The sequence below is a fragment of the Cylas formicarius genome, unplaced genomic scaffold (genome assembly GCF_029955315.1).
Source record: "Cylas formicarius isolate icCylForm1 unplaced genomic scaffold, icCylForm1.1 PGA_scaffold_4__25_contigs__length_36172078, whole genome shotgun sequence".
Lineage (NCBI taxonomy): Eukaryota > Metazoa > Arthropoda > Insecta > Coleoptera > Brentidae > Cylas > Cylas formicarius.
The window spans coordinates 12,562,940-12,587,315 of record NW_026844334.1 but is presented as its reverse complement, the minus strand read 5'-3'; the positions used below and the strand labels follow the sequence as shown (position 1 = coordinate 12,587,315).

Sequence of the window (24,376 nt, the reverse complement as noted above, 5' to 3'; positions counted from 1 at the left end):
CATCTTGTTGGCTTCTTCAGAGCTTGACAGAAACTGGCTCGTATTTTAGTCTGTACCTGATTATATATTGTTTGGGGGGATGGGGCGCTGATGAGGGGCATAAAAACCGTCTCGGATGACTGATTCCCAAATTGGTGACAGGTATATAGACTCTCGGATTTTTCGCTGGTAGAAGATTATTTGCAAGAATTTTAGTTATATGGAATAAAATTTTATGTCCGGTTTCATGAGTGTGTTCGGCAACAGCTGATGAGTTTATTTGTCTTAGTCGTAAGGCTCTTTCGTGTTCTTTGAGCCTAGTTGATATTTTTCGTCCGGTCTCTCCAATGTATTCTTTGCCGCGACGGCGAAATGTCCAGCAATTTGGAATCAGCAAAAACCGATGCAGGAGGAATCTAGAAGTTTTGTAAAAAAGTAAGTTTCTAATAATACCAGTGTCCTAAATCTCCAGTGCGACGAAATCTATTCAAGGCTTGGTTTCTTAACCTTTTCATAAATTTAATATTTTCAGTTATCCAAGGAATATACGGCTTATTAGAACTTTTTATCATCCTCACTGGAGCATGATTATCAAAAACATTAAAACCAACGCAGCTGCAACTACCTAAATTTTAGAAAGATGTAAAAAAATATAGTTTTATCTTTAGCGTCTTCAGTAATTCATACAATACAAGTAAAGCTCTTTAGGCAATCGGTGTCGCACGTGGAGTGAGAACAATTCGTGACTGCTTGGTAGCAACGTCGTTATAAATTAAACTTCCTGCTCATATCCGGGACTCAATCAATACGCTGTCGACAAAATTCACAATGGTCGGATTCATTATTTTACCGAAAATCGATCACACGACAAAGCAAACACGGAGTATAGGCATATATGAAATAACTTCACACAACACAGGACCTTTTTTCAGTACGAAAATGGTGTTCGTTGTGACAACATTTTCTTCATTTAGACAATAATTTTCGTCCACTCTCCATCTCAACCGCCGTGTAAGTAACGCCTAGAGTCTATAATGAGCTTACAAAGAAATAACTCCAAATTTTAGCCATCAGCAGTAAACATCCCAAAGTTTCGTTCAGTTCGTACCTCGAAGATTTATGGTTTCGCACTTGGTGTTTTTTGACTTAAAGCGTAATCTTAATTACAAGAAAACCGCGTTTATTTCGGAAAGCCATCGAAAGGTTAAATAAGGCGACAGATAACAGCTGTTACGCAACCGTTGCTTTTAAGCACCGCGGGTCAATTCTGCTTAACCTTGATCTTAACTCGACTTTTAGCTATACTTAACATAACGAAGAGGAAGCTGACGAAGACTCTTGACTCTAATGCATATTACATGTTTTTAGACAAAAGCCAATAAATTTTATCGCCAACATAATTAAATTTTTCCTATGTTTATTTTACATCTCTTGACAAAATGAAAACTAATCTATAAACGTGATTGTGGTGATAATTCTTTTAAATGGTGTTGGTGACGAATAAAATTCCTCCATCAGTCAATCATGAGAACGATATATAAGGGCGGGATGTATTTCATCTTGACCTGCTCGTACTTAATTAGCGTTAACCTTCTCGGGAAAATGTCATCGCGTCGTTCTGATATAATTAAAGAAGTTCAGCATCCTTAACTTTGTGCAAAACAAGGTCCCTAAGTAGAAGACTAACCGAATTTATCCATAACACCCTCGTTAAGAAGAGATGAGTTTTAACAATTACAGTCTTCGAGAGAAACATTTCCAAGCAAGGTTTCTCATGAATTATTTTCTGGTTTTTAAAGAGAAGTTAAGATTTGGAAGCTCAAATCCAGAATTGTTCATTGGTACTCATACTGAATATCTGGACAACTAAACCGATGGTCAAATTTAGTACCCCGTAAGTTATATTCTTCAACTATCAGACATAGAAACTTTCTGCATCAATCTTAATTCAAAAGATACATTGCCCTTTTCGACTAAGCCCATCGCATTATTTTTTGAAAATTCACGTTCTTCATGTTGCTTTCTTGAATTGTTAAATATATTGCCACAATATAATGCGATATAATAAACACATGTTTAAATAATATCATTAATTTATTCGAACAATTTATTCTAGAACTGAAATAACAATACAAGCATTAATCGAAAAATGTTTCTATTTTCCAGACAACAAGAAATTTTGGTGAAATTATGACGAAAGATCATCTGTAACTGATGACAATTCAACCGTTAAAAAAAATGAAATACTGGATTGGCAGATTGAGCTACGTAGTTAGCTTAACTATAGTTGAGTTACTGTATCAGCACTAATTTTCAATAATTATAATAATAATACAAATCTGCTTTAATTCCGAATTGATGTATTCAAAAAACAATATCTCATTATTAAAAATTAAATTTTAAACTAATACAAAAATCATTATAGTTAAAATCAAAAATGGAGATTTAAAAGCAAAAAGAAAAAAAAATTGTATCCAAGCTCGTACTACATTAAAAAACTGAATTATATTAGCGGTTTACTTTTTGAAATAATTGTTTGTTGTACAGGATGTCCCATAATTTAACCGCCACAAAGGTACATGTGATACTAGAAATGAAAGACGATAAATTTATGTTTCTTGGAGTTTCTTTTTTCCATCTTTATCCGCTTAACCAATTCACCAATAACAAATCTTATTTTATTGATTTTGACATCATCATGCTCTTTATTATTATTATTATTGTCTTGAAATTTTCGCACAATCCACCAGCGATGCTGGATCCGCCCATCGACGCGATCCATAGGCATGGGCACGCTGCGCCACCTGCCGGCGCGCTCGCGCAACCCCGTCTATCTTTCCGCCGCGACGACCGCCCTTATTATACCGCGAACCGACGACCGCGACGCTTCCGACGACGCTGTCGTGCCGCCGCCGCGTCCACCGCCTCCAGCAGCTGGGGCCTTACTTGGTATCGAGTCGTCAGCGTCAGACATGCCGAGGGTAAGTATCCCTGGACTATTGCAACATTTTATATGGGCCCCAATAGTGTTCATATATCGACTTCGACACAGGGATGGGATTACTGGGGTAGAACGGAATCAACGGCTATTGTTTGTATGGGTTGTGGTGGTAACACAGCAACGGGTTCATGCTGTTCCGTGTGCCAAGTATTCTTCAGTCTTCCGGTCGGGGTTTCCGGTCGAAACCCTTGAAATGACGAAGTAAACGTTTCACCGGTTTGTTGTTTTGGAAAATGTCAATAGCGCATAACTTTATTCGTTTTCTGAAGCTGTTAGCTGTTCCGTTCAATCACAGCCCACATTGAGCGGCTCTTGAATGTTGTTGCTAAGTGTAAGTCGCCTTCACGTCCTTGTAAGTCAATTGCCTTTCCAGCTCTAAAAGCGGTTTGTAAGCTTTCGGTCGCCGTTAGAAGTTTCGTTTAGGGTAGATGTTTTATATCAAGTTTATTTATCTCTAAATACAAAATCAAAAACTGCAGCAACAACCGATGTTTCAATGTTTCTTTATTTCTCATCTGAATGTTACAGTCAATGATGATATATAGATTGTACACTATATGCCAGTCATTTTATGATAGATTTTAAGTATAAATAAAATGTAAAGCAACAAATATATGCATAACAAATATAGACATGCACCAAACAAATATTAGAATAAATACGCGCACAAAATTATACAATATATTTAATTAACACACTGTAGAATTAACATTTAATATACATATCTACTACAGATGTGAGTCGTCGTTATAGAATTGATCTACTGCAGAGTAATATTTAGTTATTAATAGTAGTTCTAGTTTTTTTTTAAACGGTGGTGATTTAAACTTTTCATCCTGTAAGTTCTTGTCGATCTTTGCAATTTTGTTATAACATTTAATTCCGAGTCGAGAAAGTCTTGAAAATGGCAGTGCAAGATCATTTTGTGCCCGTGTATTGTGGTTATGTACGATTCCTCTGTTTTATATTATGTGTTTTCAAGTAAACAAATAATGAATAAATATATAATGATGTCAATGTCAAAATTCCCAACTCTCAAATATTTTCTACAAGACACTGTTGTTTTGATACCCGTCTTACAGCTGATTGTTTTTTTTTGTATAATATATATATCATTGATACAGCTAACTTGTCCTCAGTACACAAGGAGACGACAGACTAGAACAAACCAAAATACACCAATTTAAGAATCTCTATAGAAACAATTTTTTTGAGGTTGTTAAATAAGAAGCAGATTGAGCTTAGCTCAGGTGTTATATTTTGTATATGATTGGTCCATGTCATTTTTTGGTCTATAGATATATTTAAAAATTTAGTACTTGATACATTTTTATTTGATTTGTTTTCCACTCGCATCAATACACTGTTATCCACTGTAAAATCCTTTGGTACTATTTTCATGGCCACGGTTTTATCCGCGTTGAAATTGAAGCCATTATTGCTGCACCATCCTGTCATCACTCTGACGGACTCAGCAATTTTATTTGAAATTTCAGGATATGTTTCACCTGTTGATGTTAATGTTGATGAGGTTTGCATACAAAATTGGGACGTCAAAGCTTTCCAAATTTAGAGGCAGATCGTTGATAAACATAGTAAACAATGAATGTGATAAACAAGAGCCTTGAGGTGTACTTTTATTAATAGGGCGGACGTAGAGAGCTCTTATGCCCATATATTCTAGTTTTCTTAGGAGCAAGCCATTAGACGCTATCAAATGCTCTACTAAGATCAAAAAATAGTCCGAGCATGTACTCCCTATTATTCAATGAATTATAGAGGTGGGTAATGGCTTCATCGAGATCATTACTAGTTGATTTATTCCTACAAAAGCGATTTTGGTTTTTTGACATTAACTGAAATTTTTCTAAATAATTATTTAAACGAGGGTTTAATTCAAAAACTTTACCGAACTAATATTGTAAAGAGAGTCGTCATAGTTCTTAGTATTGGTTGTCTCACCCTTGGAACCATTGGAATAATCTTAGAACATTTTAATTTTTTTGGGTACGTACCTTCGACGAAACTCTGATTTATTAGGAAACTTAGACCCTTTCATCAGCTTGTTATCCATAGCAGGTGATTTTTTTTTACATACTTTGTGAATGACTAAAAAGACTTCGGTTGTTAATGGATTGCCATATTGAAGATTTGTTTCCATTTGGTGTCTCTTGAAATGAAACCAGCAGTACTTTGGCTAGTTGTGGTTTATAGATTGTTGAAATTCACCTTACTTATATGGTAGGCGTGGGTGTGCTTGGTGTTTACGGTAATGAAAACCATTGAAATTGAAATAAATTCGAGTGCTCAATCCTTAACAATAATTATTATAAGCGTCAACAAATGTGGATTGCTGAAAAACATTGTATAATATATATAATAATATATGCAATAAGGAACGCCTGAACGCCCGCGCCCGCACCGCAACTAGAAAAAGAAAGAAGTAGGATACGTTAACTGAGAAACTATAGCATTTTTCATCAAAAAGTTTAATACAAACATTTTTAGGCTTACATACTTTTATTATATTTCCATATATACAGTGCGTTCATTCTTATTTTTCATGGAACACCATATATATTGTTACAAGTTTATCTTTGAACGATGAGTTCAATGACACAATGTTTCGGATTTTTTTTTAATACCTGTCTGCTATAATGACACATTCTTAGACAATTGTTCAATGTATAATTTAATTTTAATAAGTAAAACGCTAATAAATTCAAATCGTAGAGTATAATATTTATGGTGACCACTAAAAATAAGAAAGTTAATGTCGCCGGACAATCGAATGAAGACCCTGTGTATATGAAGATATAATAAAATAAAATAAATCTAATTTTTTGCTAAGGTCGTCACTCCAGGCGATTTATTTCCTTGGTTTGCAGAGTAATTTGTATCATTTGAAAAGCAATTTTTTTCTGTTAATCGATTTGATTCTTCAGTTTATCTCGCTCGCCTTGTGACACGAGTGCTTTTTTTGATAAAATAATTGTTGGAACCTAGTCTGTGATAGCGTGCTACTGCGCTGGATTCTCCCGCATGAGCAGACGATCAAAGTCCGTTCATTGAGATCTCCACGAGCTGTGTGTCACGTAACCAGAACGCGTGTTTTTTTCACAGAATTTTTCGTTTATATGGCTCAAGGTTTTTCCATCGTATAGTGCGGACGCGTCCACAGGAAGATGTAGACGAAATTATAGACTGTTGTTGTTTACCACGACAGCGATCTAACCAAGTGATAGGATGCAATGTAAACAAATATCGGAACAAACGAGTTATATCCAACGATTTAGAAACCGACAAAATTGATAGTACCTTCTATACTAAAATAAATAAAAATTAGTTTTTAATAAATGGGATTAACGAGTTTGATAAAAATTGCAAACATTTTTGTACTTCTCAAACAAATCTTTACAAGCAAGTAACAAAGTAAAACGAAATAAAAAATTAGAAAGGCAATTCGTTGACAAAATGGCTAGAAAGCTACAATATATATAAACAAAAATTACGAATAGTAAACCATTCTTTTGGGATAGTTCCTTTAGATTGTTGCTGTTACAAGTTATATCGTCAAAATTATCGAATAATAAAGTCCATCACCATATTTTTCGTATAAAATATTTTATTTTTATTCAATAAATAATAAATTATTGATTAATTAATTAATTAATAATTACTTATGTTAACTTTATTAACACGTTTTATTCGTTACACCAACGGTCAATATTTGTCAAGTCCATCGGCATCTGAAGAGACCATTTCATTATGTTATATGATGTTATGTTTTCTTTTCCGTGACAGAGGTTACCCGTCACATCTCTCAGACACATTAAATAAAAAGTCCCATACTAATAACCGCGATAATTTTAATGGGGTTAAAGATTTCATTCGAAGATCGATAGAAGTGTGCAGTCTATGAGTGAAAGATACGGAAAATATTCATAGGCGTACCTATGCAGAGACACTTGTTTTTGGATTTAAATCTATCAAAGGTCGAAAACAAAAATGCGATATAAATATTTTGATGTGCTCAATATCCAAATTATATCGCGAGAATGTGAAAAAAGCGTGCAAAAGTTATGTAAATAATGTAACAGCAAATGTTCAGTATACAATATGTCCCAGATTCGCTTCTCTATTCAGGGATCTCCGTTCCTATTGTCTCTACAACAAAGGTTAAACGGGGAAAGTTTTAAAATAAACTATGTGCATTGGATAACCGTCTTCAGAATTAATATTTCATTTTTCTAATGGTCGTCATATTGGATTTTTCGATTTTTGAAAAGAGCGTAAAATTGCCAGTTCCGTTATGTCTCACAAGTGCACAAAGCATAATATGCAACAAGTGTGGTAAACGGCATTTGATTCACAAGTTTATTTGACATGAGAGGAGCGCAACGGAGCGAGTGTTTTATAAAAGAGTGACTTGTCACTTTTTTTCCAACCAAGGAGGGCCCTGACTTCGACGATAAAGAATTCAAAGTTTCAAAGTTGTATTCTAATAAGTAGTACGTTTTCTCTTATTAAAATCATAAATGTAACACTATTACTTTTCGCCCTTGGATTTCTTCCACTGGGGTCATACAAAAAATGAATATCAGAAAATTCGCTTGAGATTATAGAAACCTTGAGATAAAAAGTTTTGGATACATTTAGAAATTTTAACAGAAATACACTTGCTGTACGAAAAATAGTCTCCAATTGCCAAAAATGTTTCGATGCAAATGGACGTCATTTTTCAAATGTGTGTGTAATTGGTTAGTTAGATTTTACATTACGTAACTTATAAATTGTTTCTGTCGCCACTTTATTTTTCAATTTTTGTCGAACCTGTAGGTTGTTCAAGTGTTAACTAAATTAACGAAGACTTTTCTGACTTGTTCTTTTTAAAAAGCACACACGTGTTTTACGTTCATGTTCTATTCAAAATTCAATGCGTTTATGCTTTTTTTATGTGTTACTTATTAATGTTAACGTTAAATAAATCATGGCTTACTCATAAAATAAGTGTGATAAAATCTTTTCTGCACTTTCGAGACATCTTTAAACTGGAAATTTTACAAACGAATCGAAGCTGGTTATCCAGCCGCTAAGTTTTCTCTGAAACTTTTCCCATTTAACCTTTGCTGTAGGTATAACAGGAGTTTAGATCCCTGTATAGAGAAGCGAACCTGGGACACATTGTATACCGAACATTTGCTATTACATTATTTATATAACTTTTGCACGCTCTTTTCACATTCTCGCGATATGATTTTGTTATTGAGCACATCAAAATTGTGTTCCGACCACGAAAACGTTCTTTTGTACGTGAATTTTTTAAATTTTATCTGCAAAGTCCCAATATCCCTAATCGGTTGTCACAAAAATTTCATTAGCCTATAATTTTTCGCTAACCAGTTCTATTTATTGCCTTCAATCATCTGTTAGGTGCAAATAGTTGTTAATTCTAGATTTCGATGTTGGTTAAAATGACGGTGCTGAGAATCGCTGAAAAATTAACAAAAAATAAACACGATTACGCCATGTTTTTTGTTCGACGTCGATAAACCGAAGCAAACATTTTCGGTAGTGTTTCATGTTGGTTCATTTTTAAAAGCTGGCTTTATCAAGCCTTTGCGTTTTACGTCGGCGAACCTATTATTATTAGAAACATTTGAAAAGAATTTTCTCCCCCTCTCGGCAGATAGGAGTAATAGTTTAAGTTAGCGCTTGTGACCAATATGTGCCTGGCGGAGTCGCTCGCGTGACTTGATAACATTCAAATGTTTTACAACATCGTAAACCATCCAAATTTTCTCCAAGACGGAAATTTACTTTCGATCTGGGTTTTCCGGTAAACGTCTGGCCTTTATTTATGATATTGCTATCATATTCTGATCAAAATTTCCGAAGCATAGGTCAATAAAATCATATTCGAAAGTAATTATTCATTTCAATTAATAAATCCGACATTCTTTCTTTGGTATGAATAAGGGTTTCCACACCCCGATTATGATGTACTGTTTGAAAAACTTCAAAACATTGGAGCTAGAGGAGTTGATTACGAATGATCAAAGTCAAAGAAAGTGCATTAGTGCATTTCTCCATCTCTAAATAATTTTGGTTCCGGTTCTGGGTCACTGCGACGCCACTGGCTTTTTTTGAGATTTTTTATTAGAGTTAACGTTTCACTGAATGATGTGTGAGTCCATAAGTCGGGTGCAAAGTCCAGCGAGATTCCGAGAATTTTGAATAATAGCGAACACTATTTCCGAGAAATAACTGTTTATTTAATCTGATGAAAAAATATTTGCTGTTGATATCGCGATGTGTTTTTTCCAGGGACCGGCCAAAAAGGTTGAGCTGGGCAAAATGGAGAAGAGGAGACCGCCGATATTTAGGCCAAAGTCCAGGACTGATGTAAGACGATAGTTACATCAGAGTTTTTTTTTCCTTAATCGTATTACTACAGGGTGTTGCTTACGAAATATGCCAAATCCTGGGATAATTCGTTTCTTTAGTACTAAATTGCATTAATTTTGTGGAACACAGATTTTTTTAATTCGAAACAATTCCATAGAACTTTTTTAATGATTAAATAAAATATATAATTAGATTTATATTATATACGTATTAAATACACATGACGGAAATCCATCCACAGGATATCTTTAGACAACTGAACATCCGATATATTAGATGAAAAATGTATGTCACCGTAACTTACTGATGCACAGAGTTTCACGGGAATAAGAAAAAAATATTTATTTGTAAGTAGTCATACCTATGTGACTCAAATAGGTGGGGGCAGCTTTAAATTTATCAATCAATTCGTATAAGCAATCAAAAAGGTAGTTGTTATTAACTTACACATCCAAATTATAATAAAATATATTTCCAACTACTGTTAAACTGACTTGTTTCTTATAGAAATTAATATAGTAGCTACATATCATATCAAAGTGTTAATGGTGGAGCCTAAATTATTATTATTAGTATTATTATTAATAACCTATTATATTATTAATAACCTAATACATAATCTTGGATAAAATGTCTTATGTTATGGAATCAATTCTATGCATGCAAAAATGACAAAAAATATATAGAAAAGTTTCTAAGATATCATTATTTTAAAAAAGAATGCATATATATTACTTAGATATATGATAGTTAATTCCTGTTAATGAATTTTGTGTTCAAACACTTGAAAAAATACTCGAAATATTCGGTAAATTAAAAATTTATTAATTTTAGCGGAAATAATTTTACTTTTGAGCTCCCAAAATCTAATTCTAATTCTAAGTTTTTCAATCCAAGCGTTCAAAGCTTACGAACAATTTGTAATTTGTTTCTCTTTTATGTATGTGGTTTAAGCACCTGTTATTGGGCGCAAGCCTGTTGATTACCTAATAATAAAAATATGTAATAAATAAGCGCTTTAAAGGAAATCCTTAACTTGATAAGTCAAGTAGAATAAAATAAAATAAAATAAAGTTAGCAATAGTGAATAATACATAGAGCCCCGCGATTTATCAAATAACAAAGTCTATGCTAATATGTCCGTAATTAATTACATGTTGGCAAATATTCTGAATGTATTTTCTTCCCCAAGTCGAGTACGGCAAGCGGCAGTAGGGGAGAAAGCAGTCGGCTACGTGGAGACGGCGGCGGAAGCAGCGACGAAGACGGTTCGCGGCAAAACATCGACCTCAGGCAACGCCTTCAGGAAGAAGCTTCCCTGTATCGCAGAAGGTTGGACACCTACAGGCAAGCTCAGCAAAACCAGGCCGCTCTTGTCAGTCGGTTACAAGCCAAAGTAAGTTTTTTTCCCTCTGCCTGCAGCTATAAATGGACTTTGGATGCCAACATCATCATCAGTTCGGCAATCATGTGTTGAACCCATCCAATTGTTTCTGTTGATTTTCTGTACACGCTGTAGTTTGCAACCATTTTTATTTAATTTGGATATTAGAGTTCATTCATTCGTTCATGCTTCATTATAATAAAAACTATTGAGCCAGGTGACTATAAAAGCGTATATGTCATCATGTCCACAGGGTGAAGAAAATGCTAACTTCTCAATTTGATTTCTCAAATACTCCACAAGTTCAATTTATTAGCACACCGCAATCTACTTGATTGAATTTGTTTAATTTTTTAAAATGGTATAATGATATATTTTTGTCTGACTTGACGGCCAGGTGCTGCAATACAAGCAGAGATGCGCCGAACTAGAAGCTCAGATGGATGAGTATGCAGATCAACCGTCTTCCTTGAGACTTACGCCGTACCAGCCTATGGTGTCGACAGCGCAGCCGGGTTCTGCATTAGAACAGGCGCAGCAGCACTTGAGAGAAATCAAAGAAGAAAGAATTACCGACCTCGATACGGCACTTCAAAGACTGCAAGAAGAACGTAAAAAGTAAATCGATATATTTTTTATAAGCGACTCGTAATCGAACACCAAAAAAACTATTCGAATTCTAGGTCTGATAAACTCATGCAATTAAATAAATCCTTACGCGACCAACTAGAAGAATCACACAGCACAAACGAAACACTCACTGCCGATCTACAAAAACTAAGCAACGATTGGGAAACGCTACGGGAAGAGATGCTCCTCAAGGAAGAAGAGTGGAAGGACGAAGAGCAAGCGTTCAACGAGTACTACAGCACGGAACACGATAGACTGTTAACGTTGTGGAGGAACGTGGTGGCGGTCAAAAGACTATTCACGGACATGCAATCAAATACAGTTCGCGATCTCAACAAAATCAAATCAGATGTATCCGATGCTAGCAGGGAGATGTCGATGGCGTATTCTAGAATGGACGCAAACGTTTTCACCGACAGATTAATGAAGGTTTGTATATTCGCTGCCTTTATCGTTGTAACTTTGCTATCGTTTTATCCAGGGTGCCAGCAAGCACGACTCCAAACTGAGTGAAACTTTGCAGAATCTACAATCAGAAATAGAAACATTAAAAGTTCAAAGGGGAAATATGGAATCGGAATTGTTGCAGAAGGAGGAGAAAATACAGCAACTTCTGCACGAAGTCCGCGGTTTGGTAAGACCTTATGATGAGATATCAAAGACGATTGATCCAGCAGTCGTTTCAAAACTTTCTTCTATGTTCCACAGGAAGAAAAGTGCATAGAATCGGACCAAGCTTCTAGCCAGATTATGAGAATGCAAGAAGAAATTGATCTCCTCCAAGAGGCCCTGCGCGATATTGCCCATGCCTTAATACAAGACGCAGACACTAAGGTGCCAGAAACGTTGCAGCCAGGGCACATTCACCTTACGACGGCTACTTCTATACCCAAAAAGTAAAAATTGAGTTTTGAGTTACCGCATCATAATAAATTGCATTTTAGGTCGCCGAAAAGGACGCCCAGGGGTGTCAGTTCCAGCGCTGCCTTTGCCGAAAGCACTATATCAGCGGTACAAGCAGCGCTACACAAATATCAATCTTACATTCATGAACTACAAGTAAAGAAAATTTTCGCTAATTTTTCGATTTATTTTACTAGCATTACATTTAGGTCAAGCTCCAAGGGACAAAGGAGCAACTTTTGTTAGTTCGGAAACAGCTCGAGAATTCAGAAGATAACTCGGCGGTTCTTGAAAAAAGAAACAAAGAGCTAGTGGCACAGCTGGACGCTTGCCGAACGCAATGTTCGAAGCTCGTCCAAGAGCGCGAGTGTTTGCAAAAGTCAATCGATGCTTTAAAGATTGACAAGACTCAGTTAGATAGAAACAGGATAGATCTTAACTCGTCGATGGAATCGCTTCGACTAGATCAAGAGAAGCTTCAGAAAATCAATAACAAACTGAACAAGGACCTGGATGCGGCGCACCAGGAAAAAAATTATTTCCAAAGTGAAATAGAGAGACTCAATCAGGAGGCGGATTTGAGAGAGCATTCTTTAAGAGGCGAAGAGGATAGATGCAGCCGGTTGAGAGAAGAGCTGTTGACCGTACGGGAAGATCTCAATAAGTTATACTTAACCAATGATATGTTGGAGCAACAGAAACTCGAAGCAGAGTCTGTAATAGCGGATTTAGAAAAGACGAAAATGGATTATGAAATGCAACTGGACAAAATAATGAACGAGAGTTCTAACGTGCACGATTCGCTGGTAAAGAAACAAACCATGGCCAGCAATCTCGAGCAAGACAAAAAAAAGCTACAAGACGATTTGAAACGGGTGAGTTGGTTGTTGCAATTTGAACGCTGCTGAGACTTTTCTTGTAGCTGGAGGATGAGAAACTAGCGCTGCAGATGCAATGTAATGATCAGCAAAATGACATTCAGTCAATGAGGAAGGAACTGCTCCAGGCGGAGCAATACAAACTCGATCTGGAATCGGATAAGATGTCGCTATCGGAAAAGTGCAAATTTCTGGAAATGGAAAAAGAAAAAGTGCGTGATCTGATGGTGGTTCTGATTAGTATTTTTTAAAATGATTTTTAGATTGAAATGGAGCTGACTCAAGTCACTCGAGAGAGAAACGATTTGAGCAATCAATTAACGGTGCTGGGTAGAAAGAAAGATGCTGTACACGATGATTTGGTGAGGTGCAAACAGAAGTTGGAGCAAGCTACTGAGACCAATGGGCGAATTAACAGAACCCTAGAGGATTTAGTCAAAGAATGCGAGGAAAAACAGGTAAGTTAATTTTTCAATTGTTCGTCCCAGTTGTATTTTGACTTTTGCCCAAGTGTACAATCGACGCAATGGATAAAGAAATACAGCATCTTCAAGAGCTGTTCGCGGGATTAAGGTCGGAAAAAGAAGCTTTGGAGGCTGTATTATTCGACACGCAAACTCACCTGGAAGCGTCGGACGAAAAGAAGATCCAGCTGGAAAAGGAAATAGGCGATTTATGCGTAAAACAGGAACAGCTAAAGTGTCAAGTCTCCAAGCTAACCAAAGATCTAGAAAAGTCCGAGAGAAGATGCGTCGAAATCAAAACGAATTTGAGCCAACAAGCGGGCAGCAAGGAGGCAGAATTCAAGCAAGCATTGGAGAAGTTGCGACAGCAGAACGACGAGAGCGTGACCAAACTGACGCAAGAACGGGAGAAAATTAGAACGTCGCTGGAGAAGAGACTGCAACAGTCGATTAACGACTTGACCAACGAGAAGAATTTAGAGGCGCAGCAGCTCATGGATAAAATTGAAGCCCTCCAGAATCACATCGATAATTTGTGTCAGCAGCACGAAGAACTGATGCTAAGAGCGGAAAATGACAAACAACAAGCTCTGCTTATAGGTAAGCTTTCTTTTGTTTTATATTATGAATTCGTATGAGAAACTTATAGCTTTATTTATTTATCACGGAAAATTATAATAGATAATAGTTCATTATGCAACAAGTTAGATAAGCGACATCTGTTTTTCATACGACCATAAGTTTTTGGATACATTTTTGCAAACGAATCCGAATTTATTCACCAAGTCCCACTCTTAAACCAGTGACTCGCAAAATCTTTGTTTAGCACTTTTGGATTCTGGAAAATCGCGCTAAAGCGCTGTTTTTGTGCAAATCTAAACGTTTTTCCATCGACACTAACAATACTATCAATTAGTAAAGTAAAGTAAATGATAAAAAAAAGAAAATTTCGTAGGAAATGTATATTGCTAGATTATTATTGTTTTCTTAAGGCTCCTCGAAACATTTCCATCTCAACTAACGAAACGTTCGCAGTCCATTTCGTGTTTTTACTGGCTACTTATGCTAGGTTTTAATTTTTTAATTTTTATAATGCGGTAATACTATGAAATTTATGTAAATTTAATGAAATTTAACTAAATTATTATCAGTATTATCAATAATCATTACCACATGATAAAAAAAATAATTTTGTTGTAGAAAATGTAAATTCTTAGATTATTGAATTTCTTTTTGAAGAGAAAAAAAAAATAAAATTGACAATAATTTACTAAATAAATTCTCATAATTTCTAATCAACTGTCGATCTCTCAACTGCGCAGCTAAATATTTATTTTTAATGTACTTAAAACTTGTTATCGGCCATTAAAGATTTTATGGTTTCCTGATTGAGTAATTTTAACTGTTAGATACCATCTGAAAAATATTTTTCACGTTTTTTCCATTTCCCGTATCTTACTTGTCTGATATGGGCATAGAATAGTGGTCAGAATAGAAAAATGCGTGTAAACTAACCAAACAAACCATTATACACGGTTATTTTTTTTTTTCAAATTTTGTGCTACTTTCAAATGATACAAAATTATTATAAATATAAAACGAAAGAAAAATTTTAATAATAAAAGTAACTTGAAAAATATATCTGAATGTCAATAATTTTGCTTGTATTTTTGACAAATTCAATTTATCATTTTGTCAAATATCGTCCAATTCTGGACAATTACTAATTAGATGAAAATATAAAAATCAAATAAAGTAATCAATAAGTAATTAAAAACTGGTTGCCACATCAAAAAATGCCAAGATACGTTTTATTTTTATACTGGGAGTGACAAATTTTGAAAAAATGGTTAAATTGTAGGAAAATTAACTCTTCAAGTTTGCAGTCCAAATATTATAAGTAGTTTTACTTACTTTGCACACGTTAATTTGTAGTATATTATGCAACAACTGTAGCATTTGAGTCACGAGTTTATTTGGCACGAGCAGAGCGAGTGTTTAATAAACGAGTGACTTAAAACGTTTACCAAACGTGTCGCATGATATAGTTTTTCTACGGTCGTTTTTGGGTACATTTTTGGACAATAACACAAATACATTTACTGACCATGACCGTCAGATTTGACAAACGTCAAAATATCTCCGTGCGGTAATATCCCGAAGTGACTCATATCCGAAACCGAAACCGCACGCTAGATCGATGTATTATTATGTATTTTTCATTTTGTTCATTTTAAAAGTAATATCGGCTGTTAAAGGTACTAGGTACTGCAACACACACACGCTATACAATTTCTTGCTAATATTTAATCAGACAAAAAAAACGACCTAGAGCACAAAAACGGTATATTTAAAATAATTGCTTAAACACTGACAAATCAAACTTGACCTAATTTTGAAGCCGTTTTCTGAAGCAGCTAACCATACCGTTCGAAGGCAGTGTCTATAAATCGGGTCGCTACTTGTATGCCTAACAACCTGTTAAGTCCGACGAATCGCACTACCGAAGTTCCACTCTGAATCACTATGTAGCTACCTAAATAAAAGTAACCTAAAACGTTCTTGTGCGTTTACAACTGACGCGCATTTTTATCGCTTTGCAACCACAAAAACGAGTATTTGTTCGGAGCACATATTTGGTCAAGATTTACATGTTTCGCACCTAAATTCCGTACCAGATCCGACAGCGCTAAAAATAAATATGGATATGACGGGAATGATAATATTTTTACGATACAAAATTTTACGTTTCCTCGGTTTTGGGTAATTATTTTGCTTTCTGCGCACTTTTGCGCACCGTTATAATAAAATAAAAGGATTTCCTAATGATTTCACACGTTAAAATAGAACCATTGCAGTAGTACGGTTCAGGCTGGCCTCGATCCGGATACGCTTACACTTACATTTATAAGGTAGAAGGTTTTTGTTATGGCCTTTCGTGGTAAATCGCATTGATATTAATTGGGATTTTTCACATTATGGGTTTTTAGAAAACTATATTGCAGTGGCCGACCAAATAAATGTTTCGTCAGTTTTCTGAAATACAAAATCCCCAGATCGAGAGTTTTATCTCCATTTATCTATATCGAAAAAAAAAATAACAATTATCCTATTGATAAAACTAATTGCAGGTCGGAGCTGATTCAAATTCTTTTTTTTTAATCCTTAACAGCATCTAAAAAATTGCAGGCAATAACGATATTAATTTTAATTTTAATTAATTTAATTTAGATATTCCATCAAGTTTAAAACTAATTTTCAGTTTTATCCATCTACAATCCTTCTTTTGCTCTTATGGCATAAACTCTTTTGCACAATTACAGTTATTATGCACGAAACACGAGAACCAGTAATAGGATTAAAAATAAATTAAGAAACAAAATAAGGCTTCGAAAACTTTGTGGCAAGAGATTTCGCCAAAAGTTTTCTATACTTAAACCCATGAAAAGATGAAAAAATCCCACTAGACTTAAACTTTAAAATAAAATATAATTCTCATCAAACCTCTACATCCGTCCTTCTTACTTCAAAAATAAAATATTTTATTTCTGCCGGTACTCGTCCGTTCCTTATTTCGCTTGGAGACAACCCGTATATACCAACTATGATGCACGGTTTATTATGATTTCCAAAACCAATCCAAACATTACCGGCCGCTCATCGAAATTACCATATTAAAACCCACATCTACCGTACTATGAAGCCAGCCGATGACATCACCACTCGATATTAGGCAAATGAGTCGCCTCTAAATTTAATCCAAACGAAATAAAAATATTTTCGTTTTGCATTACTTTTGTCTACACGTTTCTTCGTCGTTCGTTGACGCATTCATTCGTTGGGTTAATAACGGTAACACTATCCTCAGCCCACCACGATCATCAAGCAGTTCACGACAGATTGGAGGCGGTCCGGAGAGAGCTCGAAGAGGAGAGAGAAAACCACGAGAGGTTGAAGAGGGACGCGATCGGACGAGCCGAGCAAGATCGCATTAGTAGCAATCAACTGAGAGACGAATTGAACAAACTCAAGACTCGGCTCGAAGAAGCACACGACAAACACGAAGAAGAAAGAACGTCGTTGCAGCACAGAATCGAAGAGGTGAGGACAGAGAGGGACAACGCGCAGAACGAGGTGGAAAACTTCAAAGTACAACTGCGTCTGTGTGAAGATAAAGGAGAAAGTGTTAACTCGCAACTTCAGGAGACTATAAGACGGCTCAAGGAAGGTGCGTCATTAATTTTTTTGCGTAGAAAATCTATATTATCAAGTATCACTTTCTGGTATCTTAATTCTTGATGCAAAACGATAGATTTTGACTCAGCAGCTAGCTTTGTGCATCTGAAAAAACGTTAAGGTTGACAAAGACTAGACACTTTTCTTTCAAAAATACAGCCATTGATATTTATATTTAATAATTAATGATTAATGATTTAAGAATGACGCTTTTTTCAACTTCTTTTTGTCCAAGACGATTTTAAACAATGCGAAGAGTTTCAAAAATGATGAAGAAAATATGTGCACAGTTTTCAGACATAGATTTTTTCTGGCATTCTTTGCATATTAATTCAAGAGTCATATAAAACTTGTTTGTAACTGTACAAAAATAACAGTAGGTAAGTGTGCAAATCAGAACTACAACAATATAATTATTACTATACTGGTTCTTTGTCAGATTCCATGATTGGTGAGGGCAATAACATATATGTGTCATGGCTTCTGCTATATCTTTTTTAAAAATGAAACACAAATCATAGTTGTGGACATTCATTGCTTTTTTTTTGTGAAAGTAGATACATTCCACATTAAGGAATTGATGATGAATTGATGTGGTCGATGTTTCGGCAATTTCATTGCCTTCTTCAAAACTCTAAAAGAGATCACATATAACCTAAAATCGTGTTCTAAAGCAAGGCAATGTACACCCTGTGCCAAATAAAATGATCCACTATATGATCTGGAAACACATAGGAGATACAAAAACAAGTTTCATACAATAGTTTCTTGGACTCTCTTGAAGACTTAAAATATACAGGGTGTTCCAAAAGTGTCACCCCTATATGCCTATAAACTTTAATTATTTATTTTTGTTATTAGGTATTTTCAATCAAGCTAATGTTTTTTTAAATATGATTTCTGAAGTATTGTATCTTTAAAAGAAGTAATATCATTTTTTAACTAGTTAAAAAATACCTAATGTTGCCAACAGTGAAATAAGGGCAGCTTTAAATTCAACAAGAATTTATAAGGGTGTTACCTTAAACCTCGAACATCTCAAAAAGTAAGCAAAATATAAATATAATATAAATTCTTGTTGAATTTAAAGCTGCCGACATTAGGTCACTTGTTGGCAATATTAAATTCCAATATTAAATTAAATTCAACAAGAATTTGGACACTAAGTAGGTAACATTTAAATATAAGATAAATTACAAACTTAGCTTATTTTTTGTCCTAGAATTGATATCTGAATAAAAATATAGGGTTTTCCATTTGAAAATCTTGAGATTTTGTTAATTGAATTCGCCAAAACGGCACCACCTATTTGGGATACCCTGTATAAGCTGAGGCTCATCTGTCAAACTGTCCTTAGTCTGTAGTTAAAGTTTCGTTGCAATACTTGGATCAGTAGCGTCACAACACAATTTTATATAGGGCACTTAAAATATGAAAAAAAAAACACATCACCTTAATTTCTGCCTAAACTATGCAAAATTCGATTAGGAAATTCTTAAGAAAGTGGCCTTTATTTTAAACAATTATTCGAAAAATGTTGAAATATACAGGGTGTTCCATTTAAAATAACAAAGTTGTTGGCAGGGTGGGGGCACTGTTGGGACAGCTTGTATAAACGACATTATATTTTAAATTTTTAGAAGAGTCCAAGAAACTTTTGTACGAAACTTCTGTTCGTATCTCTTATGGGTTTCCAGTCCGTATAGTGGATCGTTTTATTTGGCACACGGTGTACACCGCGCAATTGCAAAATAAAAAAAGTTTTAAAAAAAGCGAAATGCAAATGTATATAAAACAATACATATGACTATTGCCATTCATTTGCTGTATAATTTATTATGTATGTAAAGAAATAACAATAAAAATAAAAGTTATAGACAACATTTAAAGCTAACAATGATAGTCAGCCTAATCCCAACTTCAAAATAGCATATTTACTTAATTTCTGAAGAAATTCGTCGAGTTTTGCTTCGAATTTCGTATGCCGTACAAATTTACTTATTGAATAATGTCTTTCCATATTGACGACGCCCCGTATACTAAAAGGCCGACCTCTCGCGTCATCGCTAAAAATTCCCGCAAATTTCGACGGCCCAAACGAGTATCTTTTTTATCTTGGTCCCATACGACCGATCCGTTTCAGCCGAAAACAATTCCGAATGCCAAAGAAAAGAGCTGACCGACCTGCGCAGGTTACTAACGGACAGCAATTTTGAAAAAGAAAAATATCACAATACGAACAAAGAATTGCGGGATCATGTCAAAAGGGCAGAGAGTGAGAAACGCGAGCAATCCCGGCAGATAGAAGAGAGCTATCAAAGGATAACGAGTAAGTAGAAAGCGCTACTATGGGAAGCCTTATACTCGGTCATTTTCGGCTTTAGACTTGGAAGATCTGAAAGCTTCGCTAGAAAATGAACGCGCGCGGCTTCAAAATCAAATTCGGGACCTAGAAAAGGACCAGCTGCAAACCGAGCACAAGGTGCAAACCGTACAAGAGGAACTGCAACGCACTCAAGCGGCCGGCACTCAGAGGGAAGCGGAAGAGAAAGAACTTCAGGCGAGACTATTAAATGAAATCGAAGAACGCGAAAGAAGTCATCAGGAAGTGCACCAACTTAGAAAACAAGTAATAGAAAATAAACAGGTGGTTGATTGGTTTAAATATACAAAACTTTAGATGTCCGAATTGGAACGCAATCTCGAACACACAAGACAAGAATTGAACAGAACGAGGTCGCATAGCGCTCACTTGGAAGAGCAATGGCACGCCAAGGAGCAGGACCTTCTGATCCATTTAGAGGACCATAGAGTCAAAGAAAAACGATTGGAAGATCAGAAACACAATTTGGAAGTTTGTCTCGTGGACGCCACGCAGCAGATCCAGGAAATAAAGGTAGTATCGCGAGTTCTCCAGGTCAAATCCGTGTTAATTGTTGTTGGTTGTTTTGGATTTTAGGCTAAATTAGGAGGCGCAGAAGGGAGGGTGCGAGCTTTGGAGACGCAACTAGCGCAACTCGAAGCGTCCAAACGGGACGTGGAGCAAAAACTATTGAGCGTAGTTTCAACATTGAGGCGTATCGCTGGTATTCAGCTGGATGGCTCGGTATCGCCCGCCGGAAGGATATTGAGTCCGTCTAGACGATGGAGTCCGGCCCGAGGTGGTCACGACGACGTGAAAGACGGCGCGATCGCAATCGACCCAGAATTAGTAAGGAAAGGAGTAAGGAGTCTTATGCATCAAGTGGCACAAGTGGAAAGGGAAAGGGTAAGAAACGACTTCAAACCTAAAGCAACTAATTGTTTACCAAACGATATCTCAGGATGACTGTAAAATGCAAATAAGTGCAATGAAGAAGCAGCTACAGGAGACTCAAGACAACCAAAGTAAGGGCGACCACAAACTGAACAAGGTGTTACAAAGCTTAAGACAGTTACAAGACGAGAAGAGTGCATTGGAAACAAGCTTGGGACAAAGGAACGTAGAGATTAAGACTCAGTCGGAGGCGCTACAAAAGAAATCGGATGAAGTGTCTCGCATGAGAGAGAAAATAGTGGCGCTCGAGTTGTCGCTCAGTGGAGGAAACGACCAGAGGTTGCAATACGAGGTAAGTTGCGCTAGTAGATTGCAAACGCGAAGATGGCAGACGCGGAATTTTAGGATAAAATTGAGAAGCTCAAGGCGGCTTTAGCCAAGTCAGAAATGGATAAACGGGGATTACAAGAGGAGTTATCTAGGGCGGAGAACAGATCGACTAAATTGGAATTACAGAAAATGTCCGCAGAAGGCGATTTGCAACGATTGCAGATGATGCTGCAAGAAAAAGACGGATCAATTCAGGTAACAAAAAATTTCCGGCAACTTCGGCGGCTGATGTTTAATACTTTTTAGAAATTGCAAGAGAAATGCGAAATTCAGGGTAGAACGGTGTCTAGCTTGGAAGAACGATGCGTCTCGCTGAAGTCCACCATTGAGCAACTGAACTGTTCGCTTGAGAAAGCATCCCAAAGCGAGAGCGAGATGAAGTCGGAAATTCAACGCTTGCAGAGGAGCCTGGCGGAGAAATCTTCCAGCTTCCAGTCGGAATCCGAGAGACTGAAGCAAGTGCGTAAAATCTGTGCACAGGAAACGAATCGGGATTAACTATTGGTTTCCAGATGCAAAAAGCACTCGCTAACAGCGAGAATGAGAAACGCATACTGCAAGAGAAGATAGAGGGTACTCATCACAACCTGGCCGAGCTGAGGAGGACCAATCAGATTCTGCAGGATCAAGTGTCCAGGCTAAATAACGAGCTGGCGAACAATGAAGTGCAAAAATCGGCGCTTGAATCTCAATTAAGACTCGCCCAATGGCCTTCGGACACTCAAATCAATTCCCATCAGGAAGAGGAGTTGAGAATGCAGCTGCATTCGATCAGTCGTGAGAGGAACGAGCTGAAAGGAAAAGTAGACTCGATGAGCAGTAAGGTAGGAAACTAGATATAATTCTTGATTAATTCATTAGGTATGGTTAGTTGAGTGACTAGTGCATGGAACTATTTGGAATAGTTGTATGACATTGTGAGTCTATGGTATAGCAAAAAATGTAATAAAATAAATAATAAAAATATTCTTATTAAATATAGTAAAACATCTACTACGAAGTCTAAAAATATCAATAATATCAATATATCAAAATATCAATAATCATTTGTGTGGAAACAATGGGTCGAGACGGATACGTCCACCGCAGCCACTTTTATTCCCACAACATTTTAAAACACATTCCAAGTGCCAAGAGAGTAGGGCGACAGGCTATTCGTTGACAGTGAATCAAATTCGTATTAAAAATTGAGCTCTGATTCTGTTCGCCAAAAAAAATATATATATAATCGTATTTACTCACTATAGACCAAATGCTAATCTATAATTGTAATAATATCTTCGTTTAAACAAACAAGTTTGGATATGCTTGCAGATTTTTTTTAGTATAACTAATTTTTAAATCTCAATGGAACAAAATCTTTTCAGTTGAGACAGTTAGAGGCAGAAAATCGTAACCTGGAGAGGCTGGCGTCCAAGGTATCATCCCGTGCCAAATCCTACGAGCTGCCCGAGAAGTACGAAAGTGATATTTCCTCTAGCGAAATTAACAAATACGAACAAGAAAACAGAGACCTGAGATTAAAAATTTCTCGATTGGAGTCAGAGCTGGCAGAAAAAGAAGCCGAAGTCGCCCGATTGAGGAATCAAAAGCCCAGCTTGGACACCACATTCGACAGGGCGGAAGTCGAGAGATATAGAGCCGCCCAACTTCAGGCCGAACGTCTATTAGAAGCCAGGGAGCAAAGTCACAGGCAACAAATCTCCAGATTGGAGAACCAAGTGAAAATGCTGCGGGAACAGTTGAACGAGGAAATCAAACGTCGTCAGCAATACGTGCTAAGAAGTACAAAAGCTGGCAGGGAAATGCAGCAACTGCGTCAAGCTTTGGGTGACTCGTTGCGCACAGTATCACAAGATCCGTCGGTAGATGCACTGCTACTGGAACATGAAGCTAGGAAACTAGATAGCACGCTGGCTGCCACAGCTAGTTTGCCGCCGGCCTTAGGTTTACCGACATCGTCGTCGTACCGGCGCTCTATGACGCCACAACCCAAATAACTTTTGTAGTGATTAGGACGCGATGGTGGCAACTAACCAATCGCTGTAGGGAGATGGAGGCACGTTTTCTTTGAGCCAAAGATATTGTAGGCGCCGTATAGGAGGATGCTAAGGGGAGACAGTAAATTGATCTTTCGACACTGCCATTTTGCACTGGTTGGACACGAGTTGTCTTTTATTTTCCGTTTGTTTTAGGATATAAAGTTTCAACCTTTTCCGCGACTTTTTTACGAAATCTTAGTAAATAGATACAACGTACTTATTAGAAATCTATCCGTCCATTTTTAAACCTTTAACCGCAATAAACAAAATACTTACAACATTGGGAATTTTATTTCCGTTACCGGCCACTATACGTAAATCTCAAATTATGAAAACTGAAGGAACGACTTCAATTTTGTTGATAGGGTGTTTGCTTCATATCAATGTAAAGAAATTGTGAACAATCAGTCTTCTAAGTGCTAGTGCATTATATTTGTTAGTTTTATGGTGAAACGCCAGAGGGAAGACAACTAGGGATTTTCATGATGTAAGGTTGGTTGGTCTTTTGGTGGTTTTTTTGTTTTTGGGACCAGAAGTATTTTTGTATGATTAGCAGTTCACCATATACCTATACCAGGAGGAATCCGCAATCAGATATTAGAACATCAGCTGTGAAAAGTGGCTACAATGGAGGTAAGTACTTCAGCCGTACAGTTTTCACTGGGAATCATCAACAAATAACATTGAATAATGGTGCTACCATGGATATATGTGTATTGCCAATATATTTGTCGAACACACGAATTACTAACGCGTAAAGATATCACATGTTAAAAGTGTCCAATAATTTTGCATGTTATATGAT

General features: G+C 36.3%; 1 protein-coding gene across 3 annotated transcripts; it reads left to right on the top strand.

Moving 5' to 3' along the window:
* The first annotated feature begins 1,546 nt into the window (after positions 1-1,546).
* Positions 1,547-23,862, top strand: LOC132700356 (rootletin). 3 transcript variants are annotated; one of them, XM_060667605.1, is made up of 23 exons: positions 1,547-1,873; positions 2,730-2,960; positions 9,308-9,385; positions 10,581-10,784; positions 11,170-11,390; positions 11,456-11,831; positions 11,884-12,036; positions 12,111-12,298; positions 12,347-12,461; positions 12,515-13,180; positions 13,228-13,395; positions 13,447-13,641; positions 13,695-14,247; positions 17,516-17,875; positions 20,027-20,212; positions 20,268-20,512; positions 20,564-20,779; positions 20,843-21,151; positions 21,207-21,491; positions 21,545-21,724; positions 21,776-21,988; positions 22,042-22,353; positions 22,897-23,862. In XM_060667605.1, the coding sequence occupies exons 2-23, from the start codon at positions 2,766-2,768 to the stop codon at positions 23,527-23,529; spliced, it is 6,051 nt and encodes a 2,016-aa protein (XP_060523588.1). In that variant the 5' UTR covers positions 1,547-1,873; positions 2,730-2,765; the 3' UTR covers positions 23,530-23,862. The 3 variants fall into 3 exon arrangements, with proteins under 3 accessions (XP_060523588.1, XP_060523587.1, XP_060523589.1); XM_060667604.1 differs by lacking the exon at positions 1,547-1,873 and having other exon boundaries at positions 2,294-2,960; XM_060667606.1 differs by lacking the exons at positions 1,547-1,873; positions 2,730-2,960 and adding an exon at positions 3,193-3,311.
* Positions 23,863-24,376: the final 514 nt, after the last annotated feature.

Bases quoted from the DNA above. Each gene is read 5' to 3' on its own strand.
- LOC132700356 (XM_060667605.1), top strand. From the start codon at position 2,766: ATGGGCACGCTGCGCCACCTGCCGGCGCGCTCGCGCAACCCCGTCTAT. The intron at 12,299-12,346 runs GTAAAAATTGAG...ATTGCATTTTAG, and splicing joins GCTACTTCTATACCCAAAAA to GTCGCCGAAAAGGACGCCCA. The intron at 12,462-12,514 runs GTAAAGAAAATT...CATTACATTTAG, and splicing joins CTTACATTCATGAACTACAA to GTCAAGCTCCAAGGGACAAA.